Source organism: Ctenopharyngodon idella, chromosome 12 (genome assembly GCF_019924925.1).
Source record: "Ctenopharyngodon idella isolate HZGC_01 chromosome 12, HZGC01, whole genome shotgun sequence".
NCBI classification, from domain to species: Eukaryota; Metazoa; Chordata; class Actinopteri; order Cypriniformes; family Xenocyprididae; genus Ctenopharyngodon; species Ctenopharyngodon idella.
Window position 1 is genome coordinate 13,237,135 of NC_067231.1, and position 23,066 is coordinate 13,260,200.

The following is a 23,066-nucleotide window of genomic DNA, read 5'->3' on the forward strand; positions in this document are numbered from 1 at the left end:
AACATGAAACGGTTGTGCTAATGTTTTCTTGCACTATTGTGATGCATATGTCCAAGTAAAACAGTTTCTTGAATGAGAAAAAAAGTTTTTGTCTAAAAAGTCCATCAAGAATTGATTGGTTCGTTGGATCATTGTTTGCAAATTGCTGCAATCTCATGTCAGTGACCAGTTGCTGGATGGGAGGGATTTTTGTCCTGTGTGAAGTTATTGTTTTTGATTAAAGATTACGAGGGCACATTAATTTAAAAACAAAATAATGTGCACAGATAAATCATTTATAATAAACGTTGCAGCATTCCATTAAAAAATAACAATTGTCAATTTTGATTCCCTGGTGACTTTAACAGAATAGACGGTACACAAAAGCCAAATATGAGTATCTGAATGTCATTTGGCTGTAGCTTTTTGAAGGAGATTAATTTAAATACAATGAATTTAACTTTTCCTAGCAGGTTTTTGCAAATAAGAAAAACTGGATAACTAGTCATCCTTTGTGACCTATCTGTAAGGTTAATAAGTTCATATTTTTTAAAAATCCAATACTTTTTTTACAATACTTTACAATTTACAATACCCTTTATTTTTTCTCAGCATTTAATTATTTTTTTTTTTTTACACAGAATATGATTATATATGTTTTTTGCTGCTGTCATTCTGACTTCCTCTATACCAAATCTAGTTTACTTTGTTGACTCACCTGCTGATTTTGCTGTTAGCCGGACTCTCTTAATCCAAATAACGCTGCTCTCATTACGGTGAGAATGACTGCGGTGCTGTCACAGTAAGGAATGCATTCCAAACAGTGTAAGGAATGGGCTGCTTGCTGCAGCATTCGCTTAAGCCTGATTAATGGAGCTGCCTCAACTGAGCTCAAGTCATTAAAGTACCATTGAATTTAATAAGTCTCTCTCTCTCTCTCTCTCTCTCTCTCTCTCTCTCTCTCTCTCTCTCTCTCTCTCTCTCTCTCTCTCTCTCTCTCTCTCTCTCTCTCTCTCTCTCTCTCTCTCTTTTCTCTTTTCTCTCTGCTATCACTTGAACCTGTTCTGTTCTCTTTATCATTTCTCTGGCACACTTTAAGCCACTAGCTCTCACCTGAGAGTCTTAGATTGAGGTACAGAGATGTCTACAGCAGATATACTCTGTTGTCAGTGGTGTTGACTTTCGATGTATGGGAATTCTAGGTTAGAAAACTACACATTGGCTGAGTCCGACAAATTAAACTCATTGTTTTTGAGGGATGTAGAAACATTCTACATGAGAAAATGAAAAATTCATACCTGTGAAATACTTGCAATCATTGTTATTGTATTGTCAGGGTCTGGAGGTGATTGAGTCCACTAACCTGAAGTACTTCACCAAGGAGATGACCGCTGAGTTCTACGCTCTCAAGGGCATGTTCTTAGCCCAGATCAATAAGTAAGAGTTGATCCCTGGCTTTGTTCATCTTCTCTCCTTTTCTGCCTGTCACTTTGAGGCTTCTCCTTATCACCCTCATTCACACTTTCTTTGTCTTTAATTGACACCTCTCTCGTTATCTTTTGTTTTGTGCACAAGTCTGATTTGCTCTGACAATGAAGAATCGGAATTGTCGAGATCATTAAGAGCTCACTTTTTAAAATGAACAATTCTGACAAAGAATCATTATGGAAAGGAAAGATAAACATGTGTGTGTGCATGTGTTTGTGCCACTAATCATCACTTCTAAAACTTTATTCCAACAATGAGGTCAGAACAGTCGTTAACAGTCAATATGAGAATATGATGAGTAATTAACCTTATATAGTTTGTCTGCTGCAGAGGATAATGACACTGAACTCATGATGAGAGATTATCTCCTGTCAAATTTCTATTGACTGGCATTTTCACGAGTCAATCTGATGAGGATCTGTCATGTAATTGGTTAATACTGTAGTTTTAACCACCTACAAGATATTTAAACAAACAGATGTTTATTTAAACAAACAGGCCTAACAGGATTTTAAGATAACGAACAGGAGAAATCTTCAAAAACATCTCACCTCTCGGTGGTCAGCATGGGCACACGCTGACCGTCTGCGACTATGCAGCCCCATACACAACAAACTGCGATGCACTCTGTATTCTGACACCTTTTTATTAGAACCACCATTAACATCTTGAGCAATTTGAGCTACAGTAGCTCGTCTGTTGGATTGGACCACACGGGCCAGCCTTCGCTCAATGAGCCTTGGCCGCCCATAACCCTGTTGTCAGTTCACCACTGTTCCTTCCTTGGACCACTTTTGATAGATAATGACCACTGCAGACCGGGAACACCCCACAAGAGCTTCAGTTTTTGAGATGCTGTGACCCAGTCGTCTAGACATCACAATTTGACCCTTGTCAAACTCGCTCAAATCCTTACGCTTGCCCATTTTTTTCCTGCTTCTGACACATCAACTTTGACGACAAAATGTTAATTAATATATCCCACCCACTAACAGGTGCCGTGATGAAGAGATAATCAGTGTTATTCACTTCACCTGTCAGTGGTCATAATGTTATGCCTGATCACACCGATATATATATATATATATATATATATATATATATATAATATATATATATATATATTCAATCATGTTACAAACTGACATGAAAAGATTATAATTCTTACCATTTACAATAATTTGTTTACAAATATATAGTTTAAAAAAAGAACAAATGAAGAGTTCAGATGCAAAAGCCGCTAAACGCCTTCTCATTCAAAAATGAGATAATGATATTGAGTGAATGCTCTCCACACATAGTTATACGTTAATCAAATACTTTCGTTTCAAATCTATTAAATCCCAGCATCAGCCCATTCAGAAATACCGGTTCGTTGGCAGAAACCGCTAAACGCCACTTCCCTTTGTCAGCAAAAGCCTCCACAGAATAACCAATCGGAAGACGCGAATCGAAACATATGATTTCAAGATGAATGACAGTGTGTGTGTGTGTATGAGCCGGCTTTCAATTGACGAGCTGCAAGATTTTATCATGTTTTGTCCATCGTTACAGTGGCAATGACAGGATTTCGCGTTTAGCATTTTACTATGTCTTGTTGTCCAAAGAGTTGGACTTAGAAGTTTTTGTGAAAAAGCACACATGGACTTAGCTGGTTTTACAGCAAAAGACAGTCAAATATGTTAAATACCAATGAATTGACTAAAGTGACATTTTTGAAAATAAGGCATTTCAGTAACTGACTAATAACCTTTTCATTGCCATTAAAGTGAAATTACTGAACTTACACATAGAAGCCTGGTAAAAAAAAAAAAGCTCATTTAAAAGAAAACGTCAATTCAGATTTTTTTTTTTTTTATAAATCATAGAAGTGAATACAAACAATTGTCAGTATGAATTATTATTATTATTTTTTTATTTTTTTATAATTTAATATGTCCAGACCAAAACAGCATTGTCATTATCTAATAAACAGAAACTGATAACAACCTGCTTTTTTGCATCATAGCTATAATATATGCCTTGCTCTTTTCCTCCTCATGGGTGAATTGATGCTGGCCCGACACTGGATTGAAATAGCTTATTAAATACACATGCTGAATAATTAACTCAATGGCAATTTGTGAAATCTCTGTGATCAGCAGAAGTTTCCCCCAGCCTCAGCAGAGCCTAATGTAATCATTACATTTTCACTCTCTATGAATATTAACGTAGGGATTTGATAAAGCAGCAGAGCTGTCGGAGGAAGATGTTTGACACTTGACTGGGCGTGGGGACTTATGTGCTCTCTAGGCCCGACTCTCAGCAAAGGCCATGAGCAGAAACATATTATACATGTCCACGACTGACGAGACGCTTCAGTGGATTTGGCCTCCCCAGACTCCCGTTGCAATCAAGTGTAATTCTGTTGCTTGCCACATACTCATTAAAACTTCCCATTATATGTGATTGGTTTAGTAGGTGTGTCGTATGGTAACATTTAGAGATGGTGATGGTAAGGACAGAGGCTTCAAGCACAGATTATGAGTCCCATCCAGTTCTTTCAGTCCCTTTATAAAGCCCTTTACGAGCCTTTCTCAACTTCTATTCTTAAACTGCTTCTGTAAAAGGGCCCTAGAAAAAATGCTCTTGGGGGACAAATTCTCAAAGCTCTAAAATGGCTGATGAAACACAAATATTGGACCCAGTCAGCTAATTTCAGTTAGGTGCTGGCCAACTGAATAGTTTTTTGAAGTAATAGTGTTTCTCATCAAGTTTTTTTTTCTATCAGAAACTTCTCAAACTGGACATATAATTATGATCAATTTTACATGCCTCCTGTTTACCAGTTCACCTTTGGCAGATATTTTACTGACTCAAGCTTAATCCTCCAAATTGCTCATGTTCTTTACATTCTTGTGATATCAAGATTGTAATGATCAGAACTGACATGTTCCTCGCTCATTCAATTTGTTGTCTCATCTCTTCTACCAGGTCTGAGGAAGCAAATAAGGCGTTCTCTGCTGCAGTGCAGATGCATGATGTTCTGGTGAAAGCCTGGGCTATGTGGGGAGACTACTTGGAGAACATTTTTGTCAAAGACCGCCAGCCCCACCTTGGCGTCTCTGCCATTACCTGTTACCTACACGCCTGCCGCCATCAGAACGAGAGCAAGTCACGCAAATACCTGGCCAAGGTAAGATCTCCTCTCTCTTGCTGACCTCATTGAGTTGTCCAGGTTTCTTCCACCAATGAGGGCCATGTCAGTATAAAAACCTGGCACCCAAATTGTGTTTGTTAAATAGTTAAACAGCAATCTATCATTGTTCTCTATAATTATCTTGTGGTTGAGATTGTGGTAGAAATTCCCGCATGCACCTGACTTAAGTTAAACCAGGTGTCTCGGACACCTATAAATTTATACTCTACAAGTAGTGTTGTCAAAAGTACCGGTACTTCGGTACCAAGTCGGTACTGAAATTTTGAAAATGTGACGATACCAGCATTTCTGTAGTACCGGTAGTACCGAGAATCCGGGTATATTCGGTACCCACTGATAGGGCTGTGCCAGTATTTACTTGAATACGACACAAGTGAAGCACAAAGCTTTGTTTACAAACGAAATAATAGGTTAGCAATTAAATGTGACATCGCAGCCATAGAAACATTTTGATTCATGCCGAATGAGAGAGGTATGCCTACGTGAGTCCATAAATTTAAGCTTTGTATTCTGTTTTGCAAATCGAACATGGAATCAAAATTCCAAAAATTGGAAAAATTGAACATGGAATCTCTGTTTCTTTTCACAAATCTTCACTCACACAGGGGATTATAACGTTTCTTCCTTTCGTTCGCTTTTAGGCCTATGATAGGCTATTCGCATTCTTTACTGTGGTAAAGTAGAAAAAACACCGTAGGACAGAAATTTCTATTTAACACAGTTTGTGCTTATTATTAGACTTCATAAGGCGCGTCAAGTTTATTTGTATAGCGCGTTTCACACACGCTGGTGATTTTTACTTTCGCTTTCCCTGGCAGCGCTAAATCAAATATAGCCTGAATGTCTTGCCCCTGCGGAGGATAAAACTCGCTCTTCAGACCTTTTACAAGTGTCAGTTGCTTGTAACATCAGGAGATAACATGAAGATATTATTAAAGAGAAATGGTCTCTTTCCTGCTCGTGTCCCACATCCCTCTCAAAGCGCAGAGCTGTAGGCTATATGACGCATCTTTGTGTAGAAATAAAAAACAATTTTTTTTTATTTTTTTTTAATGATATTTAACTTTTATTATTTAGGTTACCATTATTTACCTATATTCATAGTTTTACAGGCTGTATTGTGTCGTTTCATTGAAGGAATAGCTAAAATAAACACACTCGTCTGTTACAAAATGGATGTTTGAGCATTTATTTATTTTTTTTATATTTCAAAATTTATTTCATTGAGGTATATATACACACACGCTCCAAATATTTATATGCATGATTACCATGTATACAATATATACAATATGTTTTTAAAATAGGCTATGTAAAATAGTTCCAACAGATTTTGCTGTGGTACTGAAATTGGTACCGAGAACCGTAAAATTTTTATGGTATTGGTACCGACTACTGGAATTTTGGTACCGTGACAACACTATCTACAAGGCGTCTCCACTTTGAGACCTGTTCGAGTCGGACGACGTCTCGCCCCTTGTGAACACTATCACTTGGGAATAAGGTCCCTAGTGTTCTACTTCAGCACTATCATTTAGGAATGAAAATAAGATCTCTAGTGCTCTAGCCTGTTGTGCAGCAATAATTAGACTCCAGACAATGCCTTGGAATATGCTTTAATCATGGCCGGGAGGATCTCAGATCAGTTTCTGAGAATTCCCCCTGACAGAGAGTACAACAGTTTTTATAGAATAGGAGTATGGCAAAGGTGACATGATTCATTACATTATTTTTCAACAATATGATTGGTTCTTCATATGTATATTTCAGCAAACCTTTCTGTTACTAGATAAAAGCAAATCTGGAGTTCTTGATTACTTCACCTTGTTATTCAGTCATGAGGTTATATATTTAGACAGCTGTCTAGTTTTGTTTCCCTTTTTGTTGTATTCAGACATGATTCAGGCACACTTTGGCCCAAGTGTTAGGGACATCCAGTTGCACCAACTCTGGCTTTAGTTTTCCTTTGTAGCTTCTTTGCCTTATTTTAAGGCTGGCAACAGTTAATGCACCAAATTTCAGTTAGATTAGTGTTATTTTCAGTTAATAAAGACTTTTAGTGTTTTAGTTTTTGTTAATGATAACACTGGTAGCCTAAATCTTTACAACAATGAGACAGCTGCATAAACCAACCAATAAAACATCAAGAACTACTGATCAATGGCCCATCATACTGTGTAATCTAGATGTCAACATGCACTTAGTGATTTACTTGTCAAAAACTGGCAAAAATGGTTGGCAGAGATGCACAGAGCGTGTCATAATAGGATAGCATCTTTTTTGACAGGCCTGTAATTAGTTTTACCATTAAACCCATTTACCATAAAACACAGGCAAACTCTGTGCTTGTTTGTGGTCCAGTAAACCCATTCTGCTCTGATGGCTTTGTTAAATGGGGGCATATCTGTCACCGTGTGCCATTTTTGAATTAATGCAGCTGCAGCGGGGGGGATGCACTGCATTCAGACTGATGAACCTCCAATGATGGATGTAATTATATTATTAGACTAGATGATGGGTTTTGTATGGATACTATATACATGGCAGTCTGCTCTCTGTTGAGTACTGTAAGCTAGATCAAACAGCTCCATTTGGCTTTTTACTTTTTTCCAGCATGGGTTTGAATGCAAGGAGCACTTTAGATTATGTCTGGAGTGCTGATGGCCACTGAAGCTTTAGAGACTGTGGCGTAGTTTACACGTGATTAATGAGAGTAGCTGCTCGCTGATTATCAGTAATTATCCAAAAGCCGTGTGGCCTGGGCTGTCCAGCGCTTAATGTCTCCATCAGGCCTCAGCAGAGATATGAAGGTTCATCTGTTACCATCCCTCCAGCCACCATACCGGAGCCCCACCAACAATACAAGAAAAGGCAGCAGCTGACTGGTGGGAGTGAAGCGGTCGAGATGATTTTACAAGCCATTAAACTCTTGAGTAGCTATTTCAAGGAGCTGATGGCCTCATCTTCAATCGCTGACATAGTTTTAGTTTAAAATGAAAACGTTACCTGTTCAGTCCCACAGGTTGAACATTTCATCCATGAATGTTTGTGCCAGAGATTGGAAAAAAAAAATGACTTTGGGACTTGACTTTTTAAATTAGAGACTTGTCTACATGAAGAGGTATTTTTCGCATTAACGCAAAGAAAAAAAGAAGAGAATTTCTCATTTGAGTGAGGTGTTTACAGAAAATTTGCCTTTAAAAAAAAAAAAAAAAAAAAAATTATCCCTCCCAAATAGTTTAAATATTAAATTATTTTAAAATGTGTTATTCATTTAAAATGTCCATGGCATTAAATAAAGATATAGATAATAAAGAAATTACATTGACATTTTACTTAAGCATAAGTCCTGGCTGTTTCTATGAAAATCTCTAGACATATTATATATATTTTTAAATGGATGAAATGAATTGTCCTTCAGCAGGGTTTATAAAATCAAAACTATTACCAAGAGACTGACTCTCTCTTCTTCTTCAGGTGCTGTGGCTGTTGAGTTTTGATGATAAGAACACCTTGGCCGACGCTGTAGACAAATACTGCATTGGAGTGCCGCCTATCCAGTGGCTGGCCTGGATCCCTCAACTCCTCACGTGTCTGGTGGGCTCAGAGGGGAAACCTCTCCTCAACCTCATAAGCCAGGTTGGATTCCTCACTACATTACCTTTTCTTAGCAGCACATTCATGCTTGATATATCCGTCTAATCATGATTAATTTCTTCTGCTGTCTTTAATAAGAGACGGTCTTCATTCAGTCCCCTCTTTGTCAAATTCATAGTTTACTGGTTCCCTTTTTAATTATTTATGAAAAGCATTGTTATTGGGTTAATATCAAACACTCTCCAGCTGTGGGAACAGAACCACCAATTAAACAAGAGACTAATTTGCCCTCCTTGGAGTATTATTTCCAAGCCATTTAAAAAGCTCCTAAACTTCAAAGAGGAAACAGCTGCTCCAAGGGCCCAAAGAAAGGGAGAAAAAGGAGATGGAGGAGAGAGATCTGTGTACTTAACCCACGTAAAAAAATCCCTAAATCCCTCTCTCGTTCACCGACACGTTCCAAACGGGTTTTGCATGCAGCTCGACCACCTCTTTTCTCACGTACACATGCCAGACCAGCGACTTCTAATCTCTCCATTTCAGCGCTGACGCACCCGTGCAGTGGAAATGCTTCTCTTTGAGATTAAGTACACTTGAGTCCCTGATAAGCACCAAATGAAATGGATATGTTTGCACACCATAATCTCAATTAATGGAATTGTCAAGGCTGTTTTAGGGATGACAAGTCTCCTTGTTGAAAGATCTTTGGGGTCTGATCTAAGGCAGCATTGACGAATGAAATGTAGATGTTTTGTAAAACTCTTGATTTTCAAGTGAAATCTCCAGCGGATGGAGCACCTTTATCTCAGGTTCTGAATTATTTAGCTGTGCTCCAGTTGGCGGGATGTTTTAAAAACGTTTGGTGAAATATTGATGAAGGTGAGCTGTGGGGTGCTTTGAGATGAAACCGAGGCGAGGGAAAACTCAACACCTTTATGCACGCAGACACCCATCGCATGCCAGCACTCACACACCCTAAAATATGATGAGAATTCTCTCCAATTTTAGGGGTGATCTCTTCCCCTTTTGCCTCGTTCATTTTTAATGTGATACTTAACAAGCTCTTAACAGAAGGTCTTGGCCATGGCTGCTTTTCATGTAAAAGCCCATCTGGACTCTGAGGTGTCTCTTTACACCTAAAGGCCAGCCTGCTTTCCGCCGTCTGCTTGACACAGATCGTGTTTCCACTCTAATGGGCTGCTTGAGCTGGGTGCTGTGAGACCTGAGAGGGGCTGCGGGCGGTTTGAGAAAGGAGCGCTGTCTGCCGCCTTCATATTTGTCTTCATCCCCCCTCACACTGATGCGGACAACATTCACACGCCTCATGGATATTACAGTGCCAGGAGAGAAAGAAGAGAGGAACAAGTTGATAAGCGTGTTTTTGGGACTATTACATAACAATAAAAGGATCCAAAGATTGGGTTATGAGTCAGACTCCTCTGTTGGTTGGATTTAAAGCATAGAGACTGGGGGCAGGCATTTTTTTTCTTTGAAATATGTGAAATAGACCTCATAACTTAGTGCTTTGATTACAGCTTAAATATGTGGTGTGTAATTTCTGTGGCACCAAATTGAATTGCAAAGATACAGACTGTTTTCAAACAGGTTTCCCAAACACTTCAAATCAAAAATTGATCGTTTGAAAACATACCTTTGGTTAAGCAAGTGTTGCCATGTCGTGCCACTCAAAAAAACAAAAAATGAATATGTATGTATGCAGGGCAAAAAAAAAATTAACTTTTTGCCACACCCGCCAATGGCCGGTGACTTAAGAAAATTTACCGGCCATACATTTTTTTATTTTTTTTAACCTGCTGTAAAACTGATTTCGTAAAAACAGTTATGACACCAAAAGTTTAGATACCAGTGAAAATTCATAATTCTATATACCAGTTTCGATACACAGTAACTATACAGTAACTATAGATAACTATAATGATATACAGTGCTTCCCACAGATTTGAAATATACTTGCGGTGTGGTAGCCAGGTGAAAAATCCTCCTATTACCCATGGCACAAAAATGGTCTACTACATGTGACAAACAACAAATAATTTATTTTCAACATTTTTATTTATTGAAATTCATTTTAATTACATAGGCTACTATTACATTTAATTACATACTAATATTATGCAATTATGCACTGTAAATTATGCAAAATTACAGCATTTAAATGGTAGAGTTCTGTTTGCTTTGTCATATAGTGTCTCTCTCAGTGAATGGGTCACACATTTTACTGATACTAGTAAAATCTATATTAAATAATACGTGTCTCATGTTCTTAGAATTTTCTTCCTGTGGGGGAGCATCCCAGCCAGAGACTACAATAGTTTACTATGAATTAAATGGAAATCAAATTAAATACAATTTATGTAACCAAAATACCACTTTTAATTATAAACAAGCCCAAAATACACAGGGACTCTTATTTTGAAATGTATATATTATTATAATATGATCCTTCAGATGAGAGAAAATATGCATTCTTACAAACGTCTCTAAAACATATTATATAAAGGCCATAAAGTAGACATTGTCATAATTCATCAGCTCGAGTTCATTAGCAATTGCTTGGCATAAATGTGCGCTATTCCCATATGCGCATCATTGAAGCAGTCTGAACTGAAGCGCTGTTGTGCGAGCCTGTAGAATGCGCAACAGCGCCACCTTTGTGACACATCCACCGCGTCTCTGCAGCGTACATGGGAATGTCAGCGGGAATAAACAGTTCTCATGCACACAGAACGAGCAGGTACGAAACACGTAGGGTGAGGGGAGATTCGATTGCGGATGGTTTCGTTATCTCGAGCGGATAAAGTATAAGAGGATAAAAATAATAAAAACAATATATATATATATAATATATATATATATATATATATATATATATATATATATACTTGGGCGGCCTGCCCAAGTAAAGTCTAAGTGTGGGAAGCTATAATTATCTATATTAGTGTCCACACCAATGCATGTCTGTCTATACTGTCTGCCGCTTTAAATGTCCAAGCTCTTTAAATCAGGATGAATTCTGATTGGTTGTCATTGTTTTTAACGTTCATTAACTGTAAAAAAAAAAAAAAAAAAAATTCTGAAAGTGATTCCAGCGACATCGTTTCTCTGTGCCATTGTTATAGTTTTTATATTTAGAATATTTAGATTGTTACAGCTATATCTTATACTTATTGTCCTTCCTGGGATATTACTCGTGATCAACGATTAAAAAAGACTTGTTCTTAATGCCAATGTATCAGTGCTGTTTTGATAAATACATGAGCTTTTGGGCTAAAGCATTAAACAGCCTGAAACTTCTCTCTGTGATGCTGTTCAAGGACACAGCAGATCTCCGAAAAGGAGAAAGTGTACACTCGGGCTTGACAAGCTTTTAGCGAGTGTCATATTGAGCCATGGTTTTAATCTGCCCTTGATGTTTGTCCATCTCATTGCTTTCCCCCTACGGTTTCATTTTCAAAAGCCTGCACTATCACAGAGAAGTTTCAAAACATGTCAGCACAACGTTTCTCACTCTCGCTCTGACCCAAGCCCACAGGGACGATCTGAAATGTAATCTGCAACTGTTTCTCTTAGGTGGGACGTGTCTACCCTCAAGCAGTGTACTTTCCGATCCGAACCCTGTACCTGACGCTGAAAATCGAGCAGAGGGAGCGCTACAAGAGCGGTATGACTGGAGTTTTCTCAGAACATTCACATTGAACAATATAAAGTCCTACAAAAGTCAGTCTTTTTTCCTTCATGTGCTTTTGTCTCTCTTTTTTCCTCAGACTCTGGCCAGCAGCAACCCAGTTCGGCGGCTGCCCAAACCCACTCTGCGTCTGACCCGGGTCCCATCCGTGCCACCGCTCCCATGTGGCGCTGCAGCCGGATCATGCACATGCAGCGTGAGCTCCACCCCACCCTGCTTTCCTCTCTGGAGGGCATCGTGGACCAGATGGTCTGGTTCAGGGAGAACTGGCACGAGGAGGTGAGTGGTTTTATGTGTTAAAGAGAGGGTTTTTGTATTCCAAAGGTGAGGGGCTACCTCTTAAAGCACATCAGCCCCGAGCGCAAGTTAAACATGACATGAATGCGTTTTCTGTCCGGTTTGCTTACGTTCTTTAGTCTCATGCCACATGCTCTCGTACACGTAACTGTTTTCAGAGGGCCGGCTGACCAGATGAAAGCTGACAGAGGGGAACGATTGGGGCTCAGTGAGGCTGAAAAGTGGTTTTGCAGTGCAGGTGGACATTGGCGCTCCAGCGCTAATCGGGCTTTGGCGAGGGGCTCGCCGTGATTGATGGGTGAGGGGAATGTAGACTGAACGTGGGGAGATTGGATTGCTGTGACAGGGCTGATGCGGTGATGCGTCGAGGCTGGACAGGGATGCAAGAGCCCCACTCCTTTGGGACGCTTAGGGCCAGACGGCAGTAGAAGAGGACGGAAAAAGGGCAAGGAAAGAAAGTTTAGCAAGGGGAACTGGAGGATGAAAGAAATTGGCATTGAGAGAGCTCAGTGAAGTAAAACGTGGGTTTAATTTTCCAGACATTGATGAAGTGTAGTCCCAGACTAAATTAGTCTGTTAATGGTGATCTTCTTCACTTGAAGTCTAAGCTTAATCTCTGAAGCAGAGACCGGTAGAGGCAGGCTTTTACTGATCTCTCTGGTGAACATCTTCGTCTCTGAAGGATTTTTAGTATTATCAAAATGGCAAATTGGATTGAATATGTGGGAATGGTGTTATCCTTCATGGTAAATTGATAAAAACTGGTTAACCATTCATCCTTGTCTCTTGGTTTCTCATCTTTCCCTCATTTCCTTCCTCAGGTTTTGCGGCAGCTCCAGCAGGGCTTGGCGAAATGCTACTCGGTGGCATTTGAAAAGAGCGGCGCTGTGTCTGATGCTAAAATCACTCCACATACACTCAACTTTGTGAAAAAGCTGGTCAGCACATTCGGCGTGGGCCTGGAGAATGTCTCTAATGTGTCCACCATGTTCTCCAGCGCCGCCTCAGAGTCCCTGGCCCGCCGAGCTCAAGCCACCGCTCAAGACCCTGTGTTCCAGAAGATGAAGGGCCAGTTCACCACAGGTCAGAAAACACACAATTCAATTCTTGTGCTTGTTATTTTACATAGAAAAATGTCTTTAAGCAAGGTGATATTTTTGTACCTCTTAAGTTATGAAATGTAATTTTCTCTACATCTGAAATATTTATTCTGTTTTTCTTTAAAATGGCATATTACGGAAGTTTAGTGCATTTTGAATGCCATTTCTTCAAATGTAGTTTAATTTCACTGGCCGCAAAAGCCCAGATAAAATAGTTCAAGTCTACTGACTCTTTGAGAACGAGCTGTCACTCGCGGACTTCTCATAGAAGTGTCGGCAGAAGTCTAAACTCAGGCAAGCGCACTTAAAGGATCACGTCCCCTGTGCACAATTACACATGCTTTTGCTCTTGTCTCTGTTCTGCATAACCACTTCTGCTCAGAGTTAACCACAGGCCTCTCCACCAGACCGACTCAGAATAATTGGCTCTGTGAACCATGTGATTAGATTTAATGGGAAGATGACTATGGGCAGAACCGTGTGTGTATCAAGGTGCTGTTGACTGTAAAGAAATTACACGACTTTAAGTCAACATGCTTAGCGAAAAAACAATACACATTCCAATTATGTGTAGATTGGTTTGGAGGAAAAAGTACAAAATATTTTTTTTTGGTAATTTACAAAATGTTTTGTATTTTGTAATGTTATTTTTATTTATTTAAAATTAGTTTGTTGTTTAGTTTCATGAGGTTAAGGGAGAAATATGTAATTTCTGTCACTTAAATGAAATGGCAAACATAATTTTCAAATGCTCAAATCCATTGGTGAGCAAAGCGTTTTTTCCCCAAACTCATCCCACAGGTTGAGCTTGTTACGAAATTATCTTGCTCACTTTTACACATGTACCTTTAAATCGTAGTCATCTCTCTCTCTCTTTTTTTTTTTTTTTACTTTTAGTGAGGAACCAAATACTGTGGGTTTTTTTTTTTTCTGTTTACCTTCAAATCCCAAATGTCCTTCACCCCCCTCGAGATGTTTGTTTTTAAAATCTCTCTTAGTGTGGAAGAAGTTGGCACGGCTCTTTCCCGAGGCCAATTTTGTACATGTTGCCCGACAATAACCTTCCAGTGCCCCCGGTGTAGACCTAGCTCTCAGGAAGCAGAGCATGTGTGATCCGAGGCGTATGTTAAAACAAACTCCCCCTCAGCTGTCCTCTGCTCAGAAGAGCAGAATATGTTTATACTTTCCTTCCCTGTCCACCTACAGTCTCTCCACCTCAGTAAACCTTGAATCCTGTAGCTACTGTTCTTGTTTGCTTCATATGAAGTTCTATCCTGAGGCTTGTGTGTGTGTGTGTTCATGGCCTTAGAGGACTGTTAAGGTTGTAAGGGTGTAAAACAGATGTTATGGTGCCAGCTGTCTCTGGGCAGTGAGGCGTGGCCAGTGCGCCCTGAGCTTTCTTTACTCACCTGAAACCGCGTGCTACTGGGAATGAATTTTGGAGAGGGACCAGCAAAGCACACAGCCTCTTCAATTCCTGTATCCTTCTCCCCTTTTCCCTAGGAGTTTCCCTCTCCATTCTAACACACGTCCAAACACACACTCCAGCAACATTTGTTAAGGATCTTTTAAACCAATCACAAACAAGACAGGAACATGTTATTGTTTATCAGATGTGGCCTTCCCAAATACTTTTTTTTTTTTTTTTTTGCTAATAATATTACATTTTTAACTGTTGATGAGATATAATTTAAATGTTAATTTTGTTAATTTTTGCACTCAAAGAATATTTGACCAAATTAAGAAAATTTCAAACTTCCATTAAAGACATAAAAATGTTAAAATTAAACAAAATTTAAAATTAATGAAGTGTATATTTACTTATATTTTAAGTAAAATTCATATTTAATGTATTAAAAAATTGCATGTACTATGGACATGGGTCATTTTCCTGAGGTAAATGTAATGTTAGATGACAAGTTGTTCATAAGCCATTTTATTGACATTGTCTCATGGTTTAATACTGATTGGGTAATTGCATAAACTTTGTCTACACTGAACGAGAGTGGCGCAATGAAACGCGTCAAAAGCAAAGAGCCCATTAGAATCAGTGATTCTGTCTACAATGAATGCAGCACAATGCGACAGTAAACTGATGCCCCATTCTATTTCTAATGTATCACACACGCTTGCGCTACTTCTGACAACAACAGTACAAATGGATTTGGAACTCTCGCTTTGGAAATTTGTGTAGACGGGCTCAAGCTGATGCGACGGGACAAAGGTTGCACTCGGTGTACACACAGTGTAATGATACATTTTGTTTGTTTTTATTATACACTGCCTGGCCAAAAAAAAAAGTCGCTGTTTGGATTTTAATAGGCAAATACAAAAAAAAAAAAAAGTCTATGGATGGATCATTATTACAGTGTTTATTATTTTTCTAGCATGTTATGTTTGGCAATGGTTATTTTAACCCTTAAAGATGGAGTGTATAGCTTTTCATTTCGAGTGTGTAGCTTTTCATTTCTTAAACAACCATGTATTAAGATGTATCATGGCCATATTCCAGGATGACAATATCAAGATTCATCAGGCTCAAATTGTGAAAGAATTGTTGGGAGGGAGCATGAAGAATCATTTTCACACATGAATTGGTACTGACCTTAACCTCAGTGTAAGTTTTTGGGATGTGCTGGAGGAGACTTTACAGAGTGCTCATCTCTTGCATTGTCAATACAAGATCTTGACCAAAAAATAATGAAAAAATGAAATAAATTTTGTGATGTTATTTCCATCAAGAGGTGGGAACATGTAAGTGAGAACATTTTAAGGAACATATAACATGCTAGAAACATAATAATCACTGTAATAATGATCCATTCCATAAAATCCAAACAGCGACCCTTTTTTTTTTTTTTTTTTTTTTTTTTTTTTTGGCCGGGCAGTGTATATTTTAACACTCCCCTAATGTTTGTTCCTATTTTCTATGTTTGAATTGGCAGCTGTCTGTCACACACATTTAAATTGCATTTAAAGATGGAGGAATTACTTTACCTAGTAAAGTAATTTAATTTAAAGGCTGAGTTACATTTGCTTCATATTAGACTCTTTTTTTTTTTTTTTTTTTGTTTCAAGTAGATAGTCATAATGCCATCATTTCATTTGAATATTCTTCTGGAGATTTTTGTAGGTTTTTTTTTTTTTTTTTTTTTTTTCCTTCCTTTACAATCACCAATTTACAGATAAATTTGCTTATTGTCTACATTTCCGTTTGCTGTGAAAGTAATAATGTAGTGCTGGGTGAAAATACTAGTAATAGTACTGCGATATAGTACTAGTGGTGTTAATATTTCAGAAATGCTTGTTTTACCGTAGTGGGGTTATGCTATTCTCGAGCGTTGCTGTCTACATTGATCTAAAGCGGGAGCATATCTGCGGGGCCGAGGCTGTTTCAGGGCTCCTGTTGTGCTGTACACTGTGTTCACTCAGGCATTTCAGTGATGGAATTTAAAGTAGAGAATTCACCAGAGACTGCTGCACAGCGAGCAGCGCAGGCAGACGGCCGATGGGGGGGGGTGTATTTTTAGCGCTTGGCCACCTCCACCGCCCGAGCATTATTAGGTGCAGAAAACTTCCGCCTTCGGTGTATCTCATTCACAGGTCAGAGAGCAGAGACTTTGTTTTCTACAGCAGCGGGGAGCTCAAATCCCCCTAGAGTTGAGCTGATCCTGGGTCAGTTGGAAGGCTGAAACGGAGCGCACCGTACTCCCCATCCATGCTCAAAGGTGCTACATTTATCAGAAAAGAACCTGTGCTGCCCAGGAGGCGCTGTTATCTGAAAACCCCCTCGCTTCGGGCCACCGCCGCTGCAGGGGGATTGTCTGTTCATTTTTTTCTAAATTGATTGCACCAAGTCGACCGCTGCGCGTAGCGGTGCTTTTCAAGTCAAATCTCTTTCTTAATGCTCACTGGTCATTAAGCACCTAAACAGTCTTTAAGTCTCTCAGAAAGAGTCAGATTGGCGGAGATTACAGAGCGTGTCTGATTTCATAAGACATCATCTAATTTGGGGCATGGAAATGGGCAGGAGCCGTAGTGCTTATGGCAGTTTACTGCTAAACAAAATGTCACACGGGACGTTGACGATATTGCGAGTGTCATGCGAGCAGTAAGAGTTTCTTAAATGGCCTTTCATTATGTGTGGCAGCCACATCTCACTGGCTTTGACATGAGTGGCAGCTCAATACAAGATGCTTTTGAATTAAAGCCTCTTCTGCCAAAGCGTTAATTATACAAAGATATTTTTTCTGGAGGGTGTTTTTCCTCTTAAATGTCTAAAATTAAATGCCAAGCCATTTCTGTATCTGCGGAATGTGGTTTTATTAATGTGGCACAACAGAAGTATGAAAGTGGAGCAGCTTTTAGCCTATTTGATAAAGACGTTCTGGCCTGGAGGTTGTCTCTAAAATTGGGAACGTGGCTTGCATTCCGACCATACCTTTTTGTGTGAGCTCTCCAACTTAATGCACAATGTCATTTAGAAGTTGCATTGAGCAGTTAATCCTTTTTTTCCCCTCCTCATGAACCTTGATGTTATCAGCCCCATCACGTCGCAAGGGGAACCTGGGAGGAAGTGCACCACTTCTGTTTCCCTGATCCAAAGATAACATCTCCGGTCTCAGTCTCTTTCACACACTCTCTGCCACATTTACTCCGCCATGTGTACCTATTTCACACATCCAGAGTCTTTTCCTCCACTTGTTTTTATTCCATCTTCTTTTGCAGTTTTTTTTTTTTTTTTTTTTTTTTTTTTTTAAAGCTATCTGTCTGTTCCTCTCTTTTACCGTGCCCCATCACTCTTTCCGTACACAGATTTTGACTTCAGTGTTCCCGGCTCCATGAAGCTGCACAATCTCATTTCAAAGCTGAAGAAGTGGATCAAGATCCTGGAAGCAAAGACGAAGCAGCTGCCCAAGTTCTTCCTGATAGAGGAGAAATGCCGTTTCCTTAGCAACTTCTCGGCCCAGACTGCTGAAGTGGAGATCCCGGGAGAGTTCCTCATGCCTAAGCCCACACACTATTACATCAAGATTGCCAGGTAACAATCAATACACACTAGGGATGGGGTTGTTCTGGTCGACTGATCATTTAGTCATCCAATAACTGACTAGTCGATCTGTCTTGAGGAAGTTATAAATATTTAGCCTAGTTTCAGTGTTACCTGATGCATTTTGCAGCATTAAATATCAACCCTCAATCTCAAAAAAAAGATAGTCAGCTGCACTAGTCATTTATTCGTCCAACTAGTTATTAGATTTAATAATTTATTTATTTTTACAAATAGCATCTGTGTAGGGGCCAGCAAAACCAAAACTAACCTACTTATTCAGGACTTGCTTTAGACAAATTAGTTAGACAAACTAGTAGGTGTGTGACAAAATTTCATGCCACGAGATGTGAGGTGAAAAGCTGTCTTGAAATATTGCTTTGACGGAGTGCGAGGGTGAAATTAGGATAGAATATGCAACCACTACGTTTACACTACACCTCCACTGTCGTTTTGCTTTTTATAGAAATAAAAACCATTTAATTTAGTTGAATAACGGTTGCTTCAATCCCATCCAGCTAATCCAACACAAGCTGCAGAGTCGTACGTAATACAACAGGAATCAGAGTTCACTGATCATGTGTTGAGAGTAAGTGGCGAGATGACTGACAAGATCATGACGGGATTCATTGCACAACAGAACCTAAGTGTCTGAAAAATGTCTTATCTTTTAGAATGCGCACTAAGCACCACCACTCCATATTCAGAGTACGAAAGTAAAACGCGAGCGCGCGTTAAAGTGTTATTTCAATACCCCGCGTTTTGAAAGCGGCTCCCTGATTCATGCAAATATCTCCCAATATGAAAGCTATATTAGGCTGGGCTGTGTAGTTGTAACCATCTCTTAGCACTGTATAATGCTTGAAGAAAAAATTGGTCTATTTGCACTTAGAATATTATGAGAGTACTTTGATTATGGTTGCACTTATTGTTTGCACTTAATAAGAGAAAACCTATTATTCATTTTTATTTATACCATTTTTTTTTTTTTTTTTTCTATGATCAATTTTAAGAGAAATGAGTTCAGTTAGGAGGTCTAAAGTTGTAGAAGCTCATAAATCATGTACAGTTCTAAGGTCTGAAAAGACTCATATGAAATCATACAGGAGAGAAGCCAGTCAGTTGAGTTTGTGCTTGGGTGTTGGGTCTTTTACTGCATATGATAATTCATACTCAACAAGTAGAACTGAAATGACATTCATTACATCTCGTTCTCGTGAACTCAATCTCGTGTCTCGTCTCTTGAGATAACCGTCTCGTCACAGCCCTACAAACTACTATTTATTAATATGGAGCTTTATGTCCCTGATACATTCTTGGACTTGTAGGTGGTTTTTGATTAAATATTTTTTAATTCTCCCTTTGGAGTTCTAAGCTAGACTCCAGCTGAGACCTTAATTCTCAGTGATTACTTAATCACTTACCCATCATTCTCTCTCTCACACCCTCTTACTCTACCTCCTAAGGTTCATGCCCAGGGTGGAGATTGTTCAAAAGCACAACACAGCTGCTCGACGCCTCTACATCCGCGGGCACAACGGCAAGATCTATCCGTACTTGGTGATGAATGACGCATGTCTGACGGAGTCCCGCAGAGAGGAGCGTGTGTTGCAGCTCTTGCGGCTACTCAACCCCTGCCTGGAAAAGAGGAAAGAGACCACCAAGAGACACCTCTTCTTCACAGGTACTACGGCAACCACAAATCACACAGAAACGTCGCCTTCCCCATGAAATAGCACTGACTATTTATGTCAGCGCCTTGGACATGACCTTGCATTTGAATGAAGTTCAAGCCTAAAGTTTATTTGTAATGAATAAAAAAATCATATAAAAGTATACTTAAAACATTATAAAGAATAAATTAAAATAATAAATTGTTTTAAATAATATGAAATTTTAAATTAAAATGTAAGGTTTTTTTCACTTCTCTAGTTGCATCTATTTTGAATTGTGGCATACATGTTCAGATCTGCCCCATTTGAATGCTGTCCATTTGCTCTCAGTGCTGAACTTAATGGCCTAGTTGCTCTCAGACAGATTGGGGGAGATAGAAGAAAAGAAAAAGAGGCAAGATTGAGGTGAAAAGTACCAGAAAAGCTGTGTAGTTTTAACAGAAGAGGAAAGAGAGGGGATTGGAGCAGAAGGAATGAAAATGAGGTTGCTCTTCTCCCTGTGGAGACTGAGGAAGATCTAAATTGTCTTTTTTGTGACAGACACATTAAAGATGAAGCTCTCTCAGGTCAGAGGTCCAGGATGCCACGTTTTAGCTTTTGCTGGAACATTTTGTCTTTTGCTCCATGTTTTTTTAAATACAAAGAAAAGAGGTTGATTTTATGCTGTAATGCAATTAATAATCATTAGGGATGTTTATATGCACGTTCTGTTTTTATCATGAATTAATGCATTTCGCTTAAGTAATTTATTATGTGTATGAGATGTCCCAGTGGTCATGTGACATGCTTTTCTTTTTACTCCAAAGAGACCCTCACAGGTGTTTGTGGCTTCTTTCAGCTGTTGATTTGTCTTGTTTAAAAATGATCTGACTCTGTAAATGGAATGATTGTATGAACAGGTCTGTGAAAACGTTTAGAGGTATTTTAGGAAATGTTAACAGTCATTTATCAAAGCCAAATAGAATCCATAAAATGCCTTTCATGGAAAATGATCAGAATAACTGCTAAAACGTATAGACAATGGGATTTTGAATTGCTTTATATATCAGTAGAGTACATCCTCTTTAAATCTGTTCTCTTCTCAGTCCCAAGAGTGGTGGCGGTGTCTCCTCAAATGCGGTTAGTGGAGGACAATCCATCGTCTTTGTCTCTGGTGGAAATCTACAAGCAACGTTGCGCTAAGAAGGGCATTGAGCACGACAACCCCATTTCCCGCTATTATGACCGGCTTGCGACTGTTCAGGCTAGAGGAACCCAAGCCAGCCATCAGGTATGCCATGAATAATATAAAAAAGTATATCAATTAAAAAGGTATGAAAATCTCATGAAATGGCCAAGGACTTATTTATATACATAAATATAAAAATAATTACCCTTACTCTTTGCTTTTGATTTTGGAGGAAAATGAACTGGATAAAAATGAACTGAACATTTACCCTAATATGCAGTTAAGTAACTTCTATCTTTTCAACCAAAATTTTTTTTTGTCCATGTTTTAAGGTCCTGCGTGACATTCTAAAGGAGGTCCAGGGCAACATGGTTCCTCGTAGCATGTTGAAGGAATGGGCTCTGCACACCTTCCCCAACGCCACAGACTACTGGACCTTTCGCAAAATGTTCACCATCCAGCTTGCTCTAATTGGTCTGGCTGAGTTCATGCTGCACCTGAACCGTCTCAACCCAGAGATGCTACAGATCGCACAGGTACCTGAATGACTTGACGTAATGGAAAGATCTCATACTTGATACTAGCTCTCTTTCATCAAATATACATGTATCCATTAAGTCCAAAGTGTGTTGGGTCATCACACATGCTTCAGTTTTTGTTGGCCACTCTCCAGCTGTCCTCATGATTGTTTGTTCTGCAACATTTGCGATATAGTATCAGGTCAGAGCAGGTCCGTAGAGTGCATTTGAAAGTCTTTTATTAGAAATGTGCGTCAAACAAGCACCTCATCCTATGATTCTTATCTGCAGTTTTCTGACAGGCGGACGAATGGGCGGCTAAGTGGGTAGAGTAAGCCCCCTTGCTGCCGGTTCCACTCTACAGATCTCATTAGGCACTGGGAGATTACCACGGCAGGCAGAGCGGACAAGCAGATATGTGCTGTCTTTGTCTCGGTCTCTCTCTCAATAACACACACAAACCATCATGCATTTCTCTAGTGTATCACTTCCAGAGTGTATCTCCGTTTGACTTCAGATATTGCGTTTGGTCCTGTGCAGGGTCTAAATACTGAGCTTGAATCATGTTTGAACACATTCTTATTGTGTTTGGAGGAGTTTCATAATACTTGAGTGACACTTCATCATTATTAAACTAATAAGAAAATATATTTTCAGACAATTATAGCATTCTTGATCTTGATCTTGTGAAATAGTTTATTGGTGATGACGACGCTCTACATCAAGGGCATCAGAAAGCAAATGGAGATTATTTTTGTTCATATGCTGATGCAGACCACAGTGGGTGTAGGATCAATACATCCTCACATTTTTGTGGTCGGATGTCTACATAGCTATCCAGTTTTTCCCAGAGTGCTATAGATTATCTGTTGTCTGATGTTAGTCCCACTTGAGTCCCACATGAGCAAATAGGCTCCTTTCCCAAATTTGCTTTATTTCTCTGGATGGAAACTAATGACTTGGCGCCACATGATATTTGCTCTCTCAAAGTTAGCCGAAGTCTGCAAGGTCAGATTCTCAGAGATTAATTAGTTAACACCACCCTAATGTGTTGTTCCCTCAACAGGATACTGGAAAACTCAATGTATCATACTTCCGCTTTGATATTAATGATGCCACTGGTGATCTGGATGCCAACCGGCCCGTCCCCTTCAGGCTGACGCCCAACATCTCTGAGTTCCTGACCACCATCGGCGTATCTGGACCCCTCACGGCTTCCATGATAGCGGTAGCACGTTGCTTTGCTCAGCCTAACTTCAAGGTATGCTTTACGAGGAACAATAATGAGACT

The 23,066-nt window shown here is 39.3% G+C and overlaps 1 protein-coding gene across 3 annotated transcripts in view; it reads left to right on the forward strand.

Moving 5' to 3' along the window:
* Positions 1 to 23,066, forward strand: part of trrap (transformation/transcription domain-associated protein) — an 89,476-nt gene that overhangs the window by 65,020 nt on the left and 1,390 nt on the right. For all 3 annotated transcript variants that reach the window (XM_051914374.1, XM_051914375.1, XM_051914376.1), the window contains 11 exons: positions 1,316 to 1,416; positions 4,441 to 4,642; positions 8,144 to 8,305; positions 11,855 to 11,945; positions 12,049 to 12,248; positions 13,088 to 13,349; positions 18,182 to 18,407; positions 19,883 to 20,100; positions 21,175 to 21,359; positions 21,590 to 21,793; positions 22,842 to 23,036. In XM_051914374.1, coding sequence (XP_051770334.1) covers positions 1,316 to 1,416; positions 4,441 to 4,642; positions 8,144 to 8,305; positions 11,855 to 11,945; positions 12,049 to 12,248; positions 13,088 to 13,349; positions 18,182 to 18,407; positions 19,883 to 20,100; positions 21,175 to 21,359; positions 21,590 to 21,793; positions 22,842 to 23,036 — 2,046 coding nt within the window. The remainder of the gene's footprint in view (positions 1 to 1,315; positions 1,417 to 4,440; positions 4,643 to 8,143; positions 8,306 to 11,854; positions 11,946 to 12,048; positions 12,249 to 13,087; positions 13,350 to 18,181; positions 18,408 to 19,882; positions 20,101 to 21,174; positions 21,360 to 21,589; positions 21,794 to 22,841; positions 23,037 to 23,066) is intronic.